Source organism: Schistocerca gregaria, chromosome 7 (assembly GCF_023897955.1).
Source record: "Schistocerca gregaria isolate iqSchGreg1 chromosome 7, iqSchGreg1.2, whole genome shotgun sequence".
NCBI classification, from domain to species: Eukaryota; Metazoa; Arthropoda; class Insecta; order Orthoptera; family Acrididae; genus Schistocerca; species Schistocerca gregaria.
In genome coordinates, this window is record NC_064926.1 from 498,008,215 (window position 1) to 498,030,673 (window position 22,459).

Here is a 22,459-nt window from a genome sequence, read left to right on the forward strand (position 1 = left end):
CCCTAAACCTTTCCTTCACCCCTCTACCTTCCCTTTCAACTCTTCAGAAGGAGGAGCCACTAGCTCCGAAAGCTTGCAAAAGTTAAACCCTTTTGGTTGTTTGTTCCCCGGCCGCTGCTTGATGAGTAAGATTTTTTATCCATCCTTTTGCATTACAGTATCAATAATTGATTATTTTCGTTGTAATATCGACAATAAGCGTGTTTGAGATGAGAAGTAAAATATTTGTTTATGTCTTTCATCACAAGAAAGATGACCACGTCAGGACAATAATTTTGGATAACTTTAGAGAGATTAATGATAAATTATAGTCATCCAAGGAGGAGGCACTTAACAGTAATAATGACAGATTTGCTCAATCTGACGAGAAACTTGAGCTTTTCAAGGAGCATTTAGTAAATACATTAGATTGTAAATTAATTGTTTTTAAAAACGAAATTCATATTGAAATGGTTCAACACTGTGGCTTTGTAATGAAATTCAAGAACATATTAGGCAAATTCGTACTGATGCAGATAGTTTGCGAGTATCTGCAGTAGATGAGTGTAAACTTAAAGGATCAATTCTCAGATGCACAAAATTGTATTGAACTTTTAGAGCAAAACAGCAAGAACTTTGATTCCATATCTTTACGGGTTTGGAGGAAAAAGTACAGACCTTTGTAGATTAAAAATTTCAAGAGAGTGCACAAACTTTAAATAGTGTACAGCTTTCTGGGGACGCAGTAACTCATCCAAATAATGAATTCAAATGATTGTGGGATGTGTTCTAGCTAAAATGAGACAAGAAAGCACAGAAATAGCTAAAACGAGACAAGAAATCACAGAAAGTCAATGTAGAGGGAACTGTTTAGATACAAATACTTTATTAGAACAACAAGAATTAGGCAGTAGCAAGAGCCTTTATAAGTATTTCCTAAAGTTTAAACCTGATGGAGATATACACCCCCCCCCCCCCCCCCCCAGTTCTTTACTTCAAAAACTGGAGGTTTCTGTACACAGTACAGAGAGGCAGTGTATGAGTTGGTAACACAGAACACTATGATAGCTTCTCTGTAGCTCTTGTTTTGATTAACTCCACAATACATATCTTAGCTACCCTGTCATTTTTATTGAGCACTTCCACAGCCCTATGCAGAGTGCCCAATGACAACACCTTCTCGAAAGTCAGAAGGCAATCCTACTTACAGCCTCATTTCAGTAAGAAGAACTAGTATTTAGACTACAGCTTTGTCTATAAATACCTAGAGACCTTAATAAAGTATGTGATAGAGTATGTGATAGAGTAATGGCATGGTATGGTGCATGTGCTGACAGAACTTCTTGGTCTCACAGTAGCTTTACAGCAGTAGTTGAAAATAGAAGCTTGTATTCCACATCCTGCGGTGTGTGAAGTGTGGTCGGTGATAAAGGTTTTGAATCCACAAAACATAACACTGACAGAAATTCATTGTATGCTGTGCCAGGGCTATGGACCTAACACGAACAAGCAGATGGAGTGTCACTAATGCAGAGACTTTGCAATAAGTCACCAAAATGTTCATGATGAGAAGCACAGCAGCAGGCCGTCATCATTAAAGGTGACTGGAGATCAAGCAAGAATGCATTATGGGGAATCACCACTTCACAGTCAAGGAACTCAGCACTCAGTTCCCACAGATGTACTGGTCCTTATTACATGCAACTGTCAGGGAGCACCTGTTGTTCCAAAAACTCTGTGCCACATGGTTACCAAAGCAACTGACTCCAGAACACGAAGAAAAGCACACGGGGAGCAGCTTTGAATTTTCTGTGGCGGTGCCATGATGATGGTGAGGTTCTGGAGTGAATCATCACAGGTGTTCAGATGTGGGTTGCACACAATACTCCAGAATCCAAGCAGCAGTCAATGCATCGTCATCATAGTGGCTCTCCTCACAAAACGAAATTCAGTCTGACTGTGTTGGTCCAGAGAGAGCTGTGTTCAGTGTTCTGGGACAGACAGGGAGTTCTCCTCATCGTATTCCTGACAACAGGTGAGTTGGTGAATGCTGAGTGTAACAGGAAAACAATGTGCAAATTGTGACAGGCCATTCAGTAGTGCAAAATGCTTAGTGATAGTGTTGTCTTATTGCACTATAACACTCAGCCACACACAGCTTGATGGACAACAGAGCTGCAAATGTTTGGCTGGGAGATGTTTGATCACCCACCCAAAGCCCAGACCTCACATGGACAAAGTTAAGGAAAAATCCAGAATTTACCAGTACATATCCATTCATATTATAAAAATGGATGTATGTATGCGTGTATATGTTCCACATCTACTCCTAAACCTCCAGACCAATTTCAACTGAACTTTGTATACAGATCCCTTACTGTCAGGCAACAGTCACTGTGCAGGTAAGAACCACCAGCTTATCATAATTCAGGAGACATGACATCACAATCACCGAGATGTATGAAAAAATGCCATACCATGAATGAAGATTTAACACACTTATTCTTTATTGCTAAACACTGCTACAAATGAGTCAAATTAAGGAAATCCTTGACACCTGGCAGCACTTTTGACAGCTTTCAACTGCAAAGCACAAATGGGTCTAAGTGGGGCCGTCTATAGAACTATGAAGAGGCATTGCCATTGAAATGTTTACAAAATTGTGTTTTAGACATATGCAGCAGCTGCACCCAGTGTACAGGAACAACACACGACAAACACAGTTCATTTTATTTCCATTTCCAATAAAAAAAAATGGGCATAACAAATACCTGGGCAAAGCCGGGTTCTTCAGATAGTATTATATACGCAGAAGTGCGAGGAGAGGAAAAGCCAGTGGGTGCAGGAAAAACAGCAGATTCACAGAAAAAACTAATAGAATCTTGTATGTCACAGATTGTACACTGTCCTAGCAACCATATTTTGTAGAATACACTCACTGTTCAACAGTCTTAAGCAACATTCACCCCAAAGTTTGCAGCATGTTTTTGTTTGCAAACACATTTCTAACATTGTTCACAACATTGTTTCTGCTTTAAGGTTTATGTCCACACTGGTGGCAAACATCACTCATGGCATATTGACATCATCTGCATCTTCATTCCTTGTAGAGTACTCACATCATCTAGTCTATTGATGAGAAAACTACACTGCTTACATTCCCCACATTAATTTTAATTCCAACTCTAGCTGCCTCATCCAATATCTTTCAATAATAATAATAATCAGTGCAACCACAAATGCATCACACAGAATCAAAACTAACAATCAGAAACATTAGAGCCATATAGTGGCGATATGTGACAGCTGGTTGGAAACAGTTTCATCTGACATTCACCGATAGCTGTTTCCGTGTTTGAAACATGTTGCAAACATCGATAACCCAGTTGTTTGCGGGAAAACTGTATGAATCATGTTGCAAACTTCAGTGTGAATATAACTTTACAAACTAAGGATCATAGTGTAGTACCACCATCATCTACAATAACCGTGATAATCTTCATTGATTTGAATGGACACATTTACAACATCCTTATATAATAAGAGCCAGTCTACATCAAGAGTCAGTGTTACACAAAAGTAGTGTGAATGTCACAAAAATATAACGTGATCTGTAGCAGCAGCCCACTGACTGCTTTAAGAGGTAATAGATTTTGAATTGGTGAAAGTATGGCTGGAATGAGGCGTCTTTGGTTTCAGTCATTCCAGTAGGGCATAATACAGAAATGGAAAAATTGTATATGTATATTTGTCTAGATTCACATAAATATATTTACATATCAATACTATAACACACAATTAACAAATCAACAGGTTTTAATATTTTATTTAACAATTACTTACTCAATGTCCCTTATTTTTATCTACATGTACATAAAGCCAAGCATTCATTCACACAATGAACTTGCTGATGTGTCCAATTATTTAGAACTGAACAGTACTTCACCACTCAAAAATCTGTCACACGTCCTTTTCTTTCCCAGTCCCCATAACGTGTAGGTTCAGGCCCACGAGGTCCTCCAACTTCCCCAGTGTGAGGGTTAGTATTATCTGGCCATGGGGGAAGAGGCTCCTTTTCTTGATAAGGGTGTTTTCCAGCGTCCAGTTCATCTAGTTTTCCTGCAGGAAATCATACACAAGCATATAGTCATAAAATTTTGATAGCATTGAGTGTAAACAATTTAGAGTCCTTACAGGCTGCAGTAACACAGTGTCGATCTGCATGTGTGGCTTTCATATAACGCAACAGTTAATTCAGTTATCTGATTAACAATTTACACTCTATGAATAACATGGTTTAATACAGAGTCCGCCAGATAAATGTATACACTCTTCAACAGGCTCTATCGAGATATCGATATTGTCATTTGATTTGAATTATGAGCGTGTTGTAGGACGGTCTTTGGCTCAACAGATATTAGTACTTTCATCTCAGAATTGAGAAAACAAGATGGCTGGAGCACATCTGACATTTGAGCAATGAAAATTTATTGCGAAGTGGTTTTTCAAGTTTGATAATGCCGTTGAATTGCAACGTCAGTGGAAGTGAAACAGAACTGCCAACCCCCTAACACTTAAACACGTCACCGACAAGTTTGAATTACATGGAATGATTAGTGATATTTACAAAGGAAGATCAGGAAGACAGTGTACAGCTATAAGTCCTGCTTCATTGGCTCTCATGCTGGAAATGTTTGTTAATTCTCCACAGAAGTCTGCTATGCAATGTGCACGTGAAGTGAGCGTTCGTAGTACATGTGTATGAAATGTTCTGAAAGGTGCAAAGTGGAAAGTTTACATTCCAAAATTACTGCATGCGATAAATGATGACACTCCTGATCACCAAATGCAACTTTGCAAATGGTATCAGCAAATGGTAACGGATGACAAACAATTTGTGACGAAATTAGTGTGGAGTGACGAGGCAAAATTTAAATTTAATGGAACCGTGAATCGGCATAACAGTGTGTAATGGGCACTGGAAAATCTTCATGCTTATGTGGATAAAGCAGTCAATCTACCAGGGGTTCATGTGTGGTGTTGACTATCATCTAGGGGCTTAGTCCGAACCTTTTTCTTTGATGCTTCTGTCACTGGAGAAGTGTACCTGGAAATGTTTGCCAGGTATATGTGCACTTTATGGAGCTGATGAAGAGGTCTTCTACCAACAGGATGGGGCACCACCACACTACCACCTAGCCGTACGACCTTTTCTGGACGACAATTTTCCAGAGCATTGGAATGGGTGAAGAGGGCCCATTTAGTTCCCTCCACGGACTTTTACTTGTGGGGAACTGTGAAAGAGAACGTCTATCAACGTAAGCCACGCATGCTGGAGGAACTTCACCAAGAGATTACAGCGACATGTTCAGCGATCTCCACTGTAACACTGACTGACATAGTTGTGGCGACCACTCCGTCATACTGCTTGGTGTATAGCTGTCAACAGTGAACATTTCGGACATTTAAAGAAACAATGTGCTAAACTGAAGGTTGTACAACATTATTAACTGTAAAATAAGCACATAAGTAATACTTTTCGTTCTTTAAAGTGTGTATACCCTTTTTCACTAAAATAAGCTCATAATTAGCAAATGATAATTTACTTGATAAAACCCCAAAATTACACTAGTCAGTATGGCTGACTAATATTTACTATCAGGAGGTACCAAATAGTAGAACTTATAATTTCATCTCCTTAACGTAGATGCTTGGCAACCACTCTGTTTCCTTGTAATTTTATAATTAAAAAATGGCAAAATTTTACTTCAAATGCCACGAAAAATAACTCATTCTACCATAATGACTTTCATCTGATTAATACTCTGCACCTTTTGAGGTTTTAAAGTTTCTTTTACTTCACTACCTTGCAGTTTGTGATATCTACATCTATATGGATACTCTGCAATTCACATTTAAGTGCCTGGTAGAGGGTTCATAGAACCACCTTCACAATTCTCTATTATTCCAATCTCGCATAGAGTGCGGAAAGAATGAACACCTATGTCTTTCCATACGAGCTCTAATTTCCCTTATTTTATCGTGGCGATCGCTCCTGTAGGTCAGTGTCAACAATCAGAGGAGAAAGTAGACGACTGGAATTTCATGAGAAGATTCCGTTTTCGCAACGAAAAACGCCTTTCTTTTAATGATGTCCAGCCCAAATCCTGTATCATTTCTGTGACACACTCTCCCAATTTTCGCAATAATGCAAAACGTGAGCCTTTCTTTGAACTTTTTCGATGTACTCCGTCAGTCCTACATGGTAAGGGTCCCGCATTGCGCTGCAGTATTCTAAAAAGAGGACGGACAAGCATAGAGTAGGCAGTCCCCTTAGTAGGCCTGTTACATTTTCTAAGTGTCCTACCAATAAAACGCAGTCTTTGTTTAGCCTTCCCCATAACATATTCTATGTGCTCGTTCCAATTTAAGTTGTTCGTAATAGTAATTCCTAGGTATTAGTTGAATTTATGGCTTTTAGATTAGACTGATTTATCATATAACCAAAGTTTAACGAGTTCCTTTTAGCACTTATGTTGAGTGCTATTGACAAGGGATTTCAGATCAATTCTGGATTTCTGGAAGGCTTTTGACAGGGTACCACACAAATGACTTGTAGTGAAATTGCGTGCTTATGGAATATCGTCTCAGTTATATGACCGGAATTGTGATTTCCTGTCAGAGAGATCACAGTTCGTAGTAACTGATGGAAAGTCATTGAGTAAAACAGAAGTGATTTCTGGCGTTCCCCAAGGTACTGTTATAGTCCCTTTGCTGTTCCTTATCTATATAAATGATTTGGGAGACAATCTGAGTAGCCATCTTCGGTTGTTTGCAGATGACGCTGTCGTTTATCAACTAATAAAGTCATCAGAAGATCAAAACAGACTGCAAAACGATTTAGAAAAGATATCTGAATGGTTCAAAAAGTGGCAGTTGACCCTAAATAACGAAAAGTGTGAGGTGATCCACATAAGTGCTAAAAGGAACTCGTTCAACTTTGGTTATACGATAAATCAATCTAATCTAAAAGCCATAAATTCAACTGATACCTACCAATTACAATTACGAACAATTTAAATTGGAAGGAACACACAAAAATTTTGTGGGTAAGGCTAACCAAAGACTGCGTTTCATTGGCAGGACACTTAGAAAATGTAACAGACCTACTAAGGAGACTGCTTACACTACACTTGTCCATCCTCTTTTAGAATACTGTTGCGCAGTGTGGGATCCTTACCAGATGAGGACTGGCTCAGATGAGGACTGGCTCAGATGAGGACTGGCTCAGATGAGGACTGGCTCAGATGAGGACTGGCTCAGATGAGGACTGGCTCAGATGAGGACTGGCTCAGATGAGGACTGGCTCAGATGAGGACTGGCTCAGATGAGGACTGGCTCAGATGAGGACTGGCTCAGATGAGGACTGGCTCAGATGAGGACTGGCTCAGATGAGGACTGGCTGAGTATGTTGAAAAAGTTTAAAGAAAGGCAGCACATTTTGTATTATCATAAAAATTGGGAGAGTGTGTCACTGAAATGATGCAGGATTTGGGCTGGACATCATTAAAAGAAAAGCATTTTTTGTTGCGACAGAATCTTCTCACAAAATTCCAATCATCAACTTTCTTATCTCAATGCGAAAATATTTTGTTGACACCGACTTACATATGGAGGAATGATCACAAAGATAAAATAAGGGAAATAAGAGCTCGTGTGGAAAGATATAGATGTTCATTCTTCCCGCGCGCTATACGAGATAGGAATAATAGAGAATTGTAAAGGTGGTTCGATGAACCCTCTGCCAGGCACTTAAATGTGACTTGCTGAGTATCCATGTAGATGTAGATGTAGATTGAACATGTATTTACGCCAACATATTGAGGGTAAATTAAAGTCACCACCAACTATTATCGTATGAGTCGAGAACGTCTTTGAAATCAAACTCAAGATTTCTTTGAACCTTTCAGCAACTGTATCATCTGAATTTGGAGGTCGTTAAAAGGATCCAATTATTAATTCATTCCGGTTGCCAACAATGATCTCTGCCCACACTAACTCACAGGAAGTATCTACTTCAATTTTGCGACAAGTTAAACTACTTCTGACAGAAATAAACACGCCACCGCAAATTATGTTTAACCTATACCTTTCAGAACACCATTACGTTCTTCGCAACAATTTCTGCTGAGCTTATATCTTGGCCTATAACAATTTGAGCATCAGTACTTTCTATTAGCGCTTGGAGCTCTGGTATTTTCCCAACACAGGTAGGACAACTGTTATACCAGTGGTTCCCGTATTTACATTCTTCCTGTGTTCAGCCTGCACCCTTTGTGACTGAAGCTCTTCTTGTGTTTTCCTGAGACCCTCTAATCTAAAAAACCACCCAGTCCATGCCACAAAGCCCCTGCTACCCGCGTAGCCACCTCATGTGTATAGTGGACACCTGACCTATTCAGCAGAACCCGAAACCCAACCACCCTTTGGCACAAGTCGAGGAATATGCAACCTACATGGTCGCAGAACCGTCTGAGTATCTGATTCAGACCCTTCACTCTGCTCTGTACCAGAGGTCCGCAATCGGTCCTATCGACTATGCTGCAATGTTCAGCTCTGCTTTCATCTTGCAAGTACGACTGGCACCCTTTACCACTACTGTTGTAGTTGTTTTTGTTGTGGTCTTCGGTACTGAGGCTGATTTGATGCAGCTCTCCATACTATCCAATCCTGTGCAAGCTTCTTCATCTCCCAGTACTTACTGCAACCTACATCCTTCTGAATCTGCTTAGTGTATTCATCTCTTTGTCTCCCTCTACAATTTTTACCCTCCACGCTGCCCTCCAATGCTAAACTAGTGATCCCTTGATGCATCAGAACATGGCCTACCAACTGGTCCATTCTTCTTGTCAAATTGTGCCACAAACTCTTCTTCTCCCCAATTCTATTCAATACCTCCTCATAAGTTATGTGATCTACCAAACTAATCTTCGGCATTCTTCTGTAGCACCACATTTCAAAAGCTTCTATTCTCTTCTTGTCCAAACTATTTATTGTCCGTTTTTCACTTCCATACATGGCTACACTCCATACAAATACTTTCAGAAACGTCTTCCTGACACTTAAATCTATACTCAATATTAACAAATTTCTCTTCTTCAGAAATGCTTTCCTTGCCATTGCCAGTCTACATTTTATATCCACTCTACTTCAACCATCATCAGTTATTTTGCTCCCCAAAGAGCAAAATTCCTTTACTACTTTAAGTGTCTTATTTCCTAATATAATTCCCTCAGAATTACCCGACTTAATTCAACTACATTCCATTATAGTCGTTTTGCTTTTGTTGATATTCATCTTATATCCTCCTTTCAAGACACTGTCCATTCCGTTCAACTGCTCTTCCAAGTCCTTTGCTGTCACTGACAGAATTACAATGTCATCGGCGAACCTCAAAGTTTTTATTTCTTCTCCATGGATTTTAATACCTACTCCAAATTTTTCTTTTGTTTCCTTTACTGCTTGCTCAATATACAGATTGAATAACATAGGGGAGAGGACAGATTGAATAACATCGGGGAGAGGCTACAACCCTGTCTCACTCCCTTCCCAACCATTGCTTACCTTTCATGCCCCTCGACTCTTACAACTGCCACTTGGTTCCTGTACAAATTGTAAACAGGTTTTCACTCCCTGTATTTTACCACTGCCACCTTTAGAATTTGAAAGAGAGTATTCCAATCAACATTGTCAAAAGCTTTATCTACATCTACAAATGCTAGAAATGTAGGTTTGCCATTCCTTAATCTTTCTTCTAAGATAATACGTAAGGTCAGTATTGCCTCACGTGTTCCAATCTTTCTACAGAATCCAAACTGATCTTCCCCGAGGTCGGCTTCTACCAGTTTTTCCATTCATCTGTAACGAATCAAATTCGTGTTAGTATTTTGCAGATGTGACTTATTTAACTGACAGTTCGGTAATTTTCACATCTGTCGACACCTGCTTTCTTTGGGATTGGAATTATTATATTCTTCTTCAAGTCTGAGGGAATTTCGCCTGTCTCATACATCTTTCTCACTAGATGGTAGAGTTTTATCAGGACTGGCTCTCCCAAGGCTGTCAGTAGTTCTAATGGAATGTTGTCTACTCCCGGGGCCTTGTTTCGACTCAGGTCTTTCAGTGCTCTGTCAAATTCTTCACGCAGTATCGTATCTCCCATTTCATCTTCATCTACATTCTCCTCCATTTCCATAATATTTTCCTCAAGTACATCACCCTTGTATAGGCCCTCTATATCCTCTTCCACCTTTCTGCCTTACCTTCTTTGCTTAAAACTGTTTTTCCATCTGTGCTCTTGATATTCATACAAGTGGTTCTCTTCTCTCAAAGGTCTCCTTAATTTTCCTGTAGGCAGTATCTATCTTACCCTAGTGAGATAAACCTCTACATCCTTAATTTTTGTCCTCTATCCATCCCTGCTTAGCCATTTTGCACTTCCTATCAATCTCATTTTTGAGACGTTTGTATTCCTTTTTGCCTGCTTCATTTACTGCATTTTTATATTTTCTCCTTTCATCAATTAAATTCAATATTTCTTCTGTTACCCAAGGATTTATACCAGCCCTCGTCTTTATACCAACTTGATCCTCTGCTGTCTTCACTATTTCACCCCTCAGAGCTACCCATTCTTCTCCTAATGTATTTCTTTCCCCCATTCTTGTCAATTGTTCCCTTATGCTCTTCCTGAAACTCTGTACAACCTCTGGTTCTTTCAGTTTATCCAGGTCCCATCTCCTTAAATTCCCACCTTTTTGTAGTTTCTTCAGTTTTAATCTACAGTGCATAACCAATACATTGTGGTCAGAGTCCACATCTGCCCCTGGAAATGTCTTACAATTTAAAACCTGGTTCCTAAACCTCTGTCTTACCATTATATAATCTTTGTGATACCTTCTAGTATCTCCAGGATTCTTCCATGTATATGACCTTCTTTTATGATTCTTGAACCAAGTGTTAGCTATGATTAAGTTATGCTCTGTGCAAAATTCTACCAGACGACTTCCTCTTTCATGTCTTAGCCCCAATCCATATTCACCTACTATGTTTCCTTCTCTCCCATTTCATACTCCCGAATTCCACTCACCCATGACTATTAAATTTTCGTCTCCCTTCACTACCTGAATAATTTCTTTTACCTCATCATACATTTCATCAATTTCTTCATTATCTGCAGAGCTAGTTGGCATATAAACTTGTACTACTGTAGTAGGCATGGTCTTCATGTCTATCTTGGCCACAATAATGCGTTCACTATGCTGTTTGCAGTAGCTTACCTGCACTCATATTTTTTATTCATTATTAAACCTACTCCTGCATTACTCCTATTTGATTTTGTATTTATACCCCTGTATTCACCTGACCAAAAGTCTTGTTCCTCCTGCCACCAAACTTCACTAATTCCCACTATATCTAACTTTAACCTATCCATGTCCCTTTTTAAATTTTCTAACCTGCCTGCCCGATTAAGTATCGAAGGAAATTGACGGAGATTCGAATTGTGAAATGATTTGGGTGAAGGTCACGGTTAAAGCAGGCTCAGACATGGTAATTGGATGTCTCTATAGGCCCCCAGGCTCAGCAGCTGTTGTGGCTCAGCACCTGAAGAATAATTTGGAAAATATTTCGAGTAGATTTCCCCACCATGTTATAGTTCTGGGTGGAGATTTTAATTTGCCGGATATAGACTGGGAGACTCAAACGTTCATAACGGGTGGCAGGGACAAAGAATCCAGTGAAATATTTTTAAGTGCTTTATCTGAAAACTACTTTGAGCAGTTAAACAGAAAACCGACTCGTGGCGATAACATATTAGACCTTCTGGTGACAAACAGACCCGAACTATTTGAATCAGTTAATGCAGAACAGGGAATCAGCGATAATAAAGCGGTTACTGCATCGATGATTTAAGCCGTAAATAGAAATATTAAAAAAGGTAGGAAGATTTTTCTGTTTAGCAAAAGTGACAAAAAGCAGATTACAGAGTACCTGACGGCTCAACACAAAAGTTTTGTCTCAAGTGCAGATAGTGTTGAGGATCAGTGGACAAAGTTCAAACCCATGGTACACTATGCGTTAGATGAGTATGTGCCAAGCAAGATCGTAAGAGATGGGAAAGAGCCACCGTGGTACAACAACCGAGTTAGAAAACTGCTGCGGAAGCAAAGGGAACTTCACAGCAAACATAAACATAGCCAAAGCCTTGCAGACAAACAAAAATTACGAGAAGCGAAATGTAGTGTGAGGAGGGCTATGCGAGAGGCTTTCAATGAATTCGAAAGTAAAGTTCTATGTAATGACGTGGCAGAAAATCCTAAGAAATGTCAAAGCGGTAGGTGGATCAAAACTAAATGTCCAGACACTCTGTGACCAAAATGGTACTGAAACAGAGGATGACAGACTAAAGGCCGAAATACTAAATGTCTTCTTCCAAAGCTGTTTCACAGAGGAAGACTGCACTGTGCTTCCTTCTCTAGATTGTCGCACAGTTGACAAAATGTTAGATATCGAAGTAGACGACAGAGGGATAGAGAAACAATTAAAATCGCTCAAAAGAGGAAAGGCCGCTGGTCCTGATGGGATACCAGTTCGATTTTACACAGAGTACGGGAAGGAACTTGCCCCCCTTCTTGCAGCGGTGTACCGTAGGTCCCTAGAAGAGCGAAGCGTTCCAAAGGATTGGAAAAGGGCACAGGTCATCCCCGTTTTCAAGAAGGGACGTCGAACAGATGTGCAGAACTATAGACCTATATCTCTAACGTCGATCAGTTGTAGAATTTTGGAACACGTATTATGTTCGAGTATAATGTGTTTTCTGGAGACTAGAAATCTACTCTGTAAGAATCAGCATAGGTTTCGAAAAAGACGGTCATGTGAAACCCAGCTCGCGCTATTCGTCCACGAGACTCAGAGGGCCTTAGACACGGGTTCACAGGTAGATGCCGTGTTTCTTGACTTCCGCAAGGCGTTCGATACAGTTCCCCACAGTCGTTTAATGAACAAAGTAAGAGCATATGGACGATCAGACCAATTGTGTGATTGGATTGAGGAGTTCCTAGATAACAGAACGCAGCATGTCATTCTCAATGGAGAGAAGTCTTCCGAAGTAAGAGTGATTTCAGGCGTGCCGCAGGGGAGTGTCATAGGACCGTTGCTATTCACAATATACATACCTGGTGGATGACATCGGAAGTTCACTGAGGCTTTTTGCAGATGATGCTGTGGTGTATCGAGAGGTTGCAACAATGGAAAATTGTACTGAAATGCAGGAGGATCTGCAGCGAATTGACGCATGGTGCACGGAATGGCAATTGAATCTCAATGTAGACAAGTGTAATGTGATGCGAATACATAGAAAGATAGGTCCCTTATCATTTAGCTACAAAATAGCAGGTCAGCAATTGGAAGCAATTAATTCCATAAATTATCTGGGAGTACGCATTAGGAGTGATTTAAAATGGAATGATCATATAAAGTTGATCGTCGGTAAAGCAGATGCCAGACTGAGATTCATTGGAAGAATCCTAAGGAAATGCAATCCGACAACAAAGGAAGTAGGTTACAGTACGCTTGTTCGCCCAATGCTTGAATACTGCTCAGCAGTGTGGGATCCGCACCAGGTAGGGTTGATAGAAGAGATAGAGAAGATCCAACGGAGAGCAGCGCGCTTCGTTACAGGATAATTTAGTAATCGCGAAAGCGTTACGGAGATGATAGATAAACTCCAGTGGAAGACTCTGCAGGAGAGACGCTCAGTAGCTCGGTACGGGCTTTTGTTAAAGTTTCGAGAACATACCTTCACCGAAGAGTCAAGCAGTATATTGCTCCCTCCTACGTATATCTCGCGAAGAGACCATGAGGATAAAATCACAGAGATTAGAGCCCACACAGAAGCATACCGACAATCCTTCTTTCCACGTACAATACGAGACTGGAATAGAAGGGAGAACCGATAGAGGTACTAAGGGTACCCTCCGCCACACACTGTCAGGTGGCTTGCGGAGTATGGATGTAGATGTAGAAGGGATCTGACATTCGACGCTCCGATCCGTAGAACACCAGTTTTCTTTCTCCTGATAACGACATCCTCCTGAGTAGTCCCTGCCCGGAGATCCGAATGGGGGACTATTTTTACCTCCGGAATATTTTACCCAAAAGGACGCCATCATCATTTAACCATACAGTAAAGCTGCAAGCCCTCGGGAAAAATTACGGTTGTAGTTTCCCCTTGCTTTCAGCCGTTAGCAATACCAGCACAGCAAGGCCGTTTTGGTTATTGTTACAAGGCCAGATCAGTCAATCATCCAGACTCTTGCACTTTTGCACTCTTGCCCCTGCAACTACTGAAAAGGCTGCTGCCCCTCTTCAGGAACCACGTGTTTGTCTGGCCTCTCAACAGATACCTCTCCGTTGTGGTTGCACTTACAGTATGGCCATCTGTATCGCTGAGGCACGCAAGCCTCCCCACCAACGGCAAGGTCCATGGTTCATGTTAGCCACTCGAAACCAGAGAGAATCTCTTCTGATCCAAAGTGACACACATCACTGGTACCGACATAAGCAACCACCTGCAGTTGGCTGCACCCTGTGCTCTTCATGGCATCTGGGAGGACCCTATCCACATCTAGAATGGCTCCACCTGGTATGTACACAGAGTGCGCATTTGTTTTCTTACCCTTTTTGTCAGCCAAGTCTCTAAGGAGCTCCATAATGTGCCTAGCATTGGAGCTCCCAACTACCAATAATCCCACCCTCCGTAACTACCCGGATCTAGCAGACTGAGTGGTTTCCTCTGAAACGGGACAGGCAACAGCATCTGGCTCAGCGAGAGTGTTAGCCACAGACAGCACCTGGAACCTGTTTTTCAGACACACCGGGGCGGCCTTACATGTGGTCACCTGGGAAGTCTCCCACTCGACCACAGGTGAGAGATCAACTTCAGTGCGAGCAGCAACTGAGTTGGCCACTGATGAGGTCTGAACGGAGGACTCGGACGTGCTGGACGTCCGTTGAATCACCACGGCCAGCCCACAAAGTGGTACCCATCCACTGCAGCCTCAAGCTGTGTAACCAAAGCCATCACAGCCTGAAGCTGAGAGCAAAGTGTCACCAACTTGGCTCACATCCGCATGCAACAATCTCAGTCTCTGTTCATGCTAAAGACTGTGGAAAACTAAACTATGCAGCTAAATGGATTATCAGCATGTGTCGCGCGACTCTACTGTAGACCCTGACGAAAATGCAGCAACTGAGTCTAATAATACGCAGATATTCAAAAACCAAACTACCGAACATCACATTTTATTCAATTTTTAACTTGTCCAGTAGTTAGTTTCATTTGTGTAGCCCAACATTGATTTTTCCATTCCTCTTTAGGCTACTACTAGTTTTCTAACAACGAATTCACTTAATGTCCTTGTCTCACAGCCATTAGTTATTACTGGCAGTATACACTGGCCAGAAACTGTTTTCTGCAGCTTCACCAACATCTTAGACTTCAGAACTGTAGAGCATCTTCCTTAAGCTTGCCAGCCAAACTTAATATGTCGAAATACTTCTGGTTTTAGATTACCCTCCATATTTAGCAGTTGTTCCAGATAGGCATATTCTGGGACCCTTTGCAGTTGCATACTTACAACAGATAATTATCCTCCACTATCCATTCATTCCTCATGATCTTGGTTTTATCACAGTTCATTTTTACGCCAACTTCAGAGCAGATTAACACAAGTTCACTACCAATATTTGAAGTTCTTCTATACTATTTGCAAATGGAACAATATCATCAATGGCCCTTGGGTAATTTCATTTGTTTCTCAGAATTTGTATTCCCTTTGTTTCCCAATCCAAAGTAGACACTGCTTTATCGAAGACAGCTGTAACTACTTTTGGACACAAAGTCACATTGTTTCACACCATTTTCAAAGGGAAATTCATTGGTTTCTTCAACTACATTCACAAACACCGTGGAAGTTTTGTACATAAGACTTAAATATAGGTTTGTTCTATTTATTGTTCTGTTGGAGACTCAAAAACAACTGGGTGGCTGATCAAATTGAATGGCTTTTCAAAATCTATAAAGGCAAAATAGTGAGGTAGAAGGTACACATTTGTTCCAGTAATTGTTTTGCGATGAGTCAGGATATGATCAACTGTTATTAAACCCTGATTGAAATCAGGTTGCTCAATGGGTTGGGCCACATCAAGTGCAGTGCTCAATCTGATAGTCAAAATTATAGTAAAAACTTTGTACAGTATGAACAGGCTGGTAGGGTGACAGCTTCTTATATATTTACTACTACCTTTCTTATGTATTAGGATTATTATGGCTTTATTCCAGTCTCTTGGTAATTTTCGATTGTGCAAACAACTTAAAATTTTTTTTAGCTACTTCCTTTATGGATCTGCCATCCATCAGCTTCAAAATGTTGACTGATAGGTCATCACTACCTGGAACAGTTCCTTTTTTGATCTTGTCTACAGCATGTTTTATGTCTGTGGGGAATATTTCTGGTATTTGGGGAACAAAGACAGTCAATTCATCTAGGATTAAGATATCATCACTGACTTTACTGTACAGGTTACTAGAAAAATTCTCAATATATTCAAGTATTTCTTTCTTATCTGTAATTTGACCCCGATCTGTGTCTAATGCTATTAGCTGATTCTTTCCAATCATAAGCTTCTGCTTAGTCATCTTTAAAGTAAATTTATTTAAAAGATTGGCCTTTAGCGCATTTGCTTCACACTTCTTGATGTCATCTTTCATGTTTCTTTTTCCTTTTTTTCTTCTTCTGAGAACCGCATTTTTGTCCTCTTGTCCATCAAACTTATCACTTTATCTGTCAGATTCTTTGGTCGATCTTGACATTTGCACAAGCCACCCACTTCTTCAGATGTTGTGATTAATATCTTTGTTATTGCTTCTGCTTCACATTCTTTTAATTTTCTCTTAATTCTTTCTTGAAATTCCACTTTCTATTCTTCAAGGTTTTTGAAATTTTAAAATCTTCTCTTTCCTTTAATTTCTTTCAACGTTTCATCTTCTATATTCAGTTCAAATATTGCTCTTATTACTCCATTTTCACTATTTGTATTGAACCTATTCAGCACAGAGAAATCTTTAACATATTGAGGCCTGTCGGTAAGAATAAAGTCTATTTCACTTTAAAGTTAGGATCCCCAGTCCCTTTGCGACTAGGGTGCTTCTTGAAGAATGTACTCACAATATGGGGTTTTCAAGAAGTCTCTCCGCAGTGCCGTATGTTGTTAGCCACATGTGCCGTATGACTGGTTGCCTGCCCTGGTTACTTCCCTTCAAGTGGACTCTCCCAACATTCCACTGCTTCATTTATCTCAGCCAGCATCAGTAGTATCGCTGGTGTGTGTTGTTACGTTGACATGAACATTTAAGTTTAGTTCCTTTGTTTGTTTGTTTTGATTCTGTCACTGTTAAAATGCTTAACATTGAAGAATGTGTGTTTTTAGTCGAACAAGTGTTCAAAGCTGGCGCTAAATACATAGTTTCAGTTTGTCAAACATTTAATTCAGTTTCCCTGGAGACAACACTCCCACATTACGATACTGTGCGAGATCTGATTAACAATTTTCGAAGTACAGGTTCAGTGACAGATGCATTGAGAAGTGGTCATCATAGCATTTTGTCTGGGGATAAAATGTCCACGAGTACGAACAAGTCAGCAAGAAACTCACCCACGAAATGGATGTAGTGTTGGAATGACCCACACAGCTGTTAGGAAAAAATTAAAACTTTTCCCATACAACGTGACAGTTGTGCGAGAACTGAAAAATACTGAATGCTGATCATGGCAAGAGACTGCATTATTGTCAATGGTTCAAAAATTTTGTTCAACAAAATGGAAGGGATATTCTTAATGAAACGTTTTTCATATCCGGGTAAATGAACTCACAAAATTCTCGTATGTGGATTACTGCAAATCCATTGTGTATTCATGAGGAACCACTTCATTCTGTGAAAATAGGAGTTTGGATTGCAATTTCTAGACGTCGAATTGTGGGTCCTATATTTTTTAACGAAACAATAAACGCACAATGATACTGCAGTGATATCCTGTACCCATTCATAGGAGAACTTGTGTTAAGTGAAATAATTTACAACAAGATGGTGCAACCGCGTGTACAGCTCGTGTTTCAATGTCACTGCTTGCTGTTGTTTTTGGTGATCACATAATTTCACACGGACTTTGGCCTCCATGATCGCCCGACCTAACACCACTTGACTTTTTCTTCTGGGATGCAGCTTGTGATTGGAAACATGATTAGACGAACTGAATTGTGTACTAAATAACAGGGGGGACACTTTCGACATTTAATGCAAAAATTTGTAAGTAGAAATGAATAATCAATAAATTAATAACTTATTTCACTGACTTTCATTTCGGTATATTCACTGTGGCATACAACACGTACAGCTAACAATCATATGGCACTGTAGAGAGACTTTCTGAACACCCTGTAGGTGTTTACGGTGTTTACATATGTTCTGCAAATTGTACTAGTCTCTCATCTCTGTCATTTCTTCCATATGTTCCACATTTGCCAATAACTGAATCACCTTCCTTATTTCCAACTTTGGCATTAGTCACCAATGTTACAAATTTATAAAGGCTATCTCTCCCTTTTCCACAGGTTTCTTGTAGGCACTCACTGTCATACGATGTGAATACAATAATAGCTTCAGTATAGACTCGGAAACACCTCACTGGCAATTTTTCCAACAAGATTAAGCACACCTTCAATTGTACAATATCAGTGCATTTAACTATATGTATGTATCTTAATAACGAAGATGTAAATAAAATAGAAAGAAACTTCCACATGGGAAAAATATATTAAAAACAAAGATTCCAAGACTTACCAAGCGGAAAAGTGCCGGCAGACAGGCACAATGAACAAAACACACACACAGAATTACTAGCTTTCGCAACCGATGGTTGCTTCTTCAGGAAAGAGGGAAGGAGAGGGAAAGACGAAAGGATCTGGGTTTTAAGGGAGAGGGTAAGGAGTCATTCCAATCCCCGAAGCGGAAAGACTTCCCTTGGGGGTAAAAAAAGACAGGTTTACACTCGCACACACACACATATCCATCCGCACATACACAGACCCCAAATCTACCCATCTAATCTTCAGCATTCTTCTGTAGCACCACATTTCGAAAGCTTCTATTCTCTTCTTGTCTAAACTATTTATCGTCCATGTTTCACTTCCATACATGGCTACACTCTATACAAACACTTTCAGAAATGACTTTCTGACACTTAAATCTATACTTGATGTTAACAAATTTCTCTTCTTCAGAAACGCTTTCCTTGCCATTGCCAGTCTACATTGTATATCCTCTCTACTTCGACCATCATCAGTTATTTTGCTCCCCAAATAGCAAAACTCCTTTACTACTTTAAGTGTCTCATTTCCTAATCTAATTCCCTCAGCATCACCCGACTTAATTCGACTACATTCCATTATTCTCGTTTTGCTTTTGTTGATGTTCATCTTATATCCTCCTTTCAAGACACTGTCCATTCCGTTCAACTGCTCTTCCAAGTTCTTTGCTGTCACTCCATGGATTTTAATACCTACTCCGAATTTTTCTTTTGTTTTCTTTACTGCTTGCTCAATATACAGACTGAATAAAATCGGGGAGAGGCTGCAACCCTGTCTTACTCCCTTCCCAACCACTGCTTCCCTTTCGTGTCCCTCGACTCTCATAACTGCCATCTGGTTTATGTACAAATTGTAAATAGCCTTTCGCTCCCTGTATTTTACCCCTGCCGCCTTTAGAATTTGAAAGAGTGTATTCCAGTCAACATTGTCAAAAGCTTTCTCTAAGTCTACAAATGCTAGAAACGTAGGTTTGCCTTTCCTTAATCTAGCTTCTAAGATAAATCATAGAGTCAGTATTGCCTCACATGTTCCAATATTTCTACGGAATCCAAACTGGTCTTCCCCTATGTTGGCTTCTACTAGTTTTTCCATTCGTCTGTAAAGAATTTGCATTAGTATTTTGCAGCCGTGACTTGTTAAACTGATAGTTCGGTAATTTTCACACCTGTCAACACCTGCTTTCTTTGGGATTGGAATTATTATATTCTTCTGGAAGTCTGAGGGTATTTCGCCTGTCTCATACATCTTGCTCACCAGATGGAAGAGTTTTGTCAGGACTGGCTCTCCCAAGGCCGTTAGTAGTTCTAAAGAAATGTTGTCTACTCCCAGGGCCTTGTTTGGACTCGGTGCTCTGTCAAACTCTTCACACAGTATCATATATCCCATTTCATCTTCATCTACATCCTCTTCCATTTCCATAATATTGTCCTCAAGTACATCGCCCTTGTATAGACCCTCTATATACTCCTTCCACCTTTCTGCTTTCCCTTTTTTGCTGAGAACTGGGTTTCCATCTGAGCTCTTTATGTTCATACAAGTGGTTCTCTGATCTCCAAAGGTCTCTTTAATTTTCCTGTAGGCAGCATCTATCTTACCCCTAGTGAGATAAGCCTCTACATCCTTACATTTGTCCTCTAGCCATCCCTGCTTAGCCATTTTGCACTTCCTACCCATCTCATTTTTGAGACGTTTGTATTCCTTTTTGCCTGCTTCATTTACTGCATTTTTATATTTTCTCCTTTCATCAATTAAACTCAATATTTCTTCTGTTACCCAAGGATTTCTACTAGCTCTCATCTTTTTACCTACTTGATCCTCTGCTGCCTTCACTACTTCATCCCTCAAAGCTACCCATTCTTCTACTGTATTTCTTTCACCAATTCCTGTCAATTGTTCCCTTATGCTCTCCCTGAAACTCTGTACAACCTCTGGCTCTTTCAGTTTATCCAGGTCCCATCTCCTTAAATTCCCACGTTTTTGCAGTTTCTTCAGTTTTAATTTACAGTTCATAACCAATACATTGTGGTCAGAGTCCACATCTGCCCCTGGAAATGTCTTACAATTTAAAACCTGGTTCCTAAATCTCTGTCTTACCATTATATAATCTATCTGATACCTTTTAGTATCTCCAGGGTTCTTCCATGTATACAACCTTTTTTCATGATTCTTAAACCAAGTGTTAGCTATGATTAAGTTGTGCTCTGTGCAAAATTCTATCAGGCAGCTTCCTCTTTCATTTCTTAGCCCCAATCCATATTCACCTACTACGTTTCCTTCTCTCCCTTTTCCTACACTTTAATTCCACTCACCCATGACTATTAAATTTTTGTCTCCCTTCACTACCTGAATAATTTCTTTTACCTCATCATACATTTCATCAATTTCTTCATTATCTGCAGAGCTAGTTGGCATATAAACTTGTACTACTGTAGTAGGCATGGTCTTCATGTCTATCTTGGCCACAATAATGCGTTCACTATGCTGTTTGTAGTAGCTTAACCGTATTCCTATTTTCCTATTCATTATTAAACCTACTCCTGCATTACCCCTATTTGATTTTGTGTTTATAACCCTGTAGTCACCTGACCAGAAGTCTTGTTCCTCCTGCCACCGAACTTCACTAATTCCCACTATATCTAACTCCAACCTATCCATTTCCCTTTCTACATTTTCTAACCTACCTGCCCAATTAAGGGATCTGACATTCCACACTCCGATCCGTAGAACGCCAGCTTTCTTTCTCCTGATAACGACATCCTCTTGAGTAGTCCCCGCCCGGAGATCCGAATGGGGGACTATTTTACCTCCGGAATATTTTACCCAAGAGGACGCCATCATCATTTAATCATACAGTAAAGCAGCATGCCCTCGGGAAAAATTATGGCCGTAGTTTCCCCTTGCTTTCAGCCATTCGCAGTACCAGCACAGCAAGGCCTTTTTGGTTATTGTTACAAGGCCAGATCAGTCAATCATCCAGACTGTTGCCCTTGCAACTACTGAAAAGGCTGCTGCCCCTCTTCAGGAACCACACGTTTGTCTGGCCTCTCAACAGATACCCCTCCATTGTGGTTGTACCTACGGTACGGCTATCTGTATCGCTGAGGCACGCAAGCCTCCCCACCAACGACAAGGTCTATGGTTCATGGTTCCATGGTTCATAGGAAAAGTAATTGTGATTCAGGATATAATTGGTCATGACAACTACGAAGGAGGTTGTTGGTTTGGAATCTGTTGGGTATTGTGAAATGTGCTGTTCAATAGTGCTCAACACATTCTCCTCTATTCACTTCACCTGGTTCTACTCAACACGACGAGACACCTTCCTAGATATTGACATCCACCTCATAGACGGTTGCATCAGTACCTCTTACTATCAAACCTACCAAGCACTAGCAATACCTCCACTTTGACAGATGCCACCTATTTCATACCAAGAAGTTCCAACCATACAGCCTAGCCATCCGTGGCCATCACATCTGTAGTGATGAGTTGTCCT

The 22,459-nt window shown here is 40.3% G+C and overlaps 1 protein-coding gene across 1 annotated transcript in view; it reads right to left on the reverse strand.

Annotated features, from left to right (window-relative positions):
* Positions 1-2,462: 2,462 nt before the first annotated feature.
* Positions 2,463-22,459, reverse strand: part of LOC126281661 (succinate dehydrogenase assembly factor 4, mitochondrial-like) — a 38,015-nt gene continuing 18,018 nt past the window's right edge. The window contains exon 3 of the mRNA XM_049980808.1: positions 2,463-4,098. Within this exon, the coding sequence (XP_049836765.1) occupies positions 3,929-4,098 (170 nt within the window). The 3' untranslated portion in view covers positions 2,463-3,928. The remainder of the gene's footprint in view (positions 4,099-22,459) is intronic.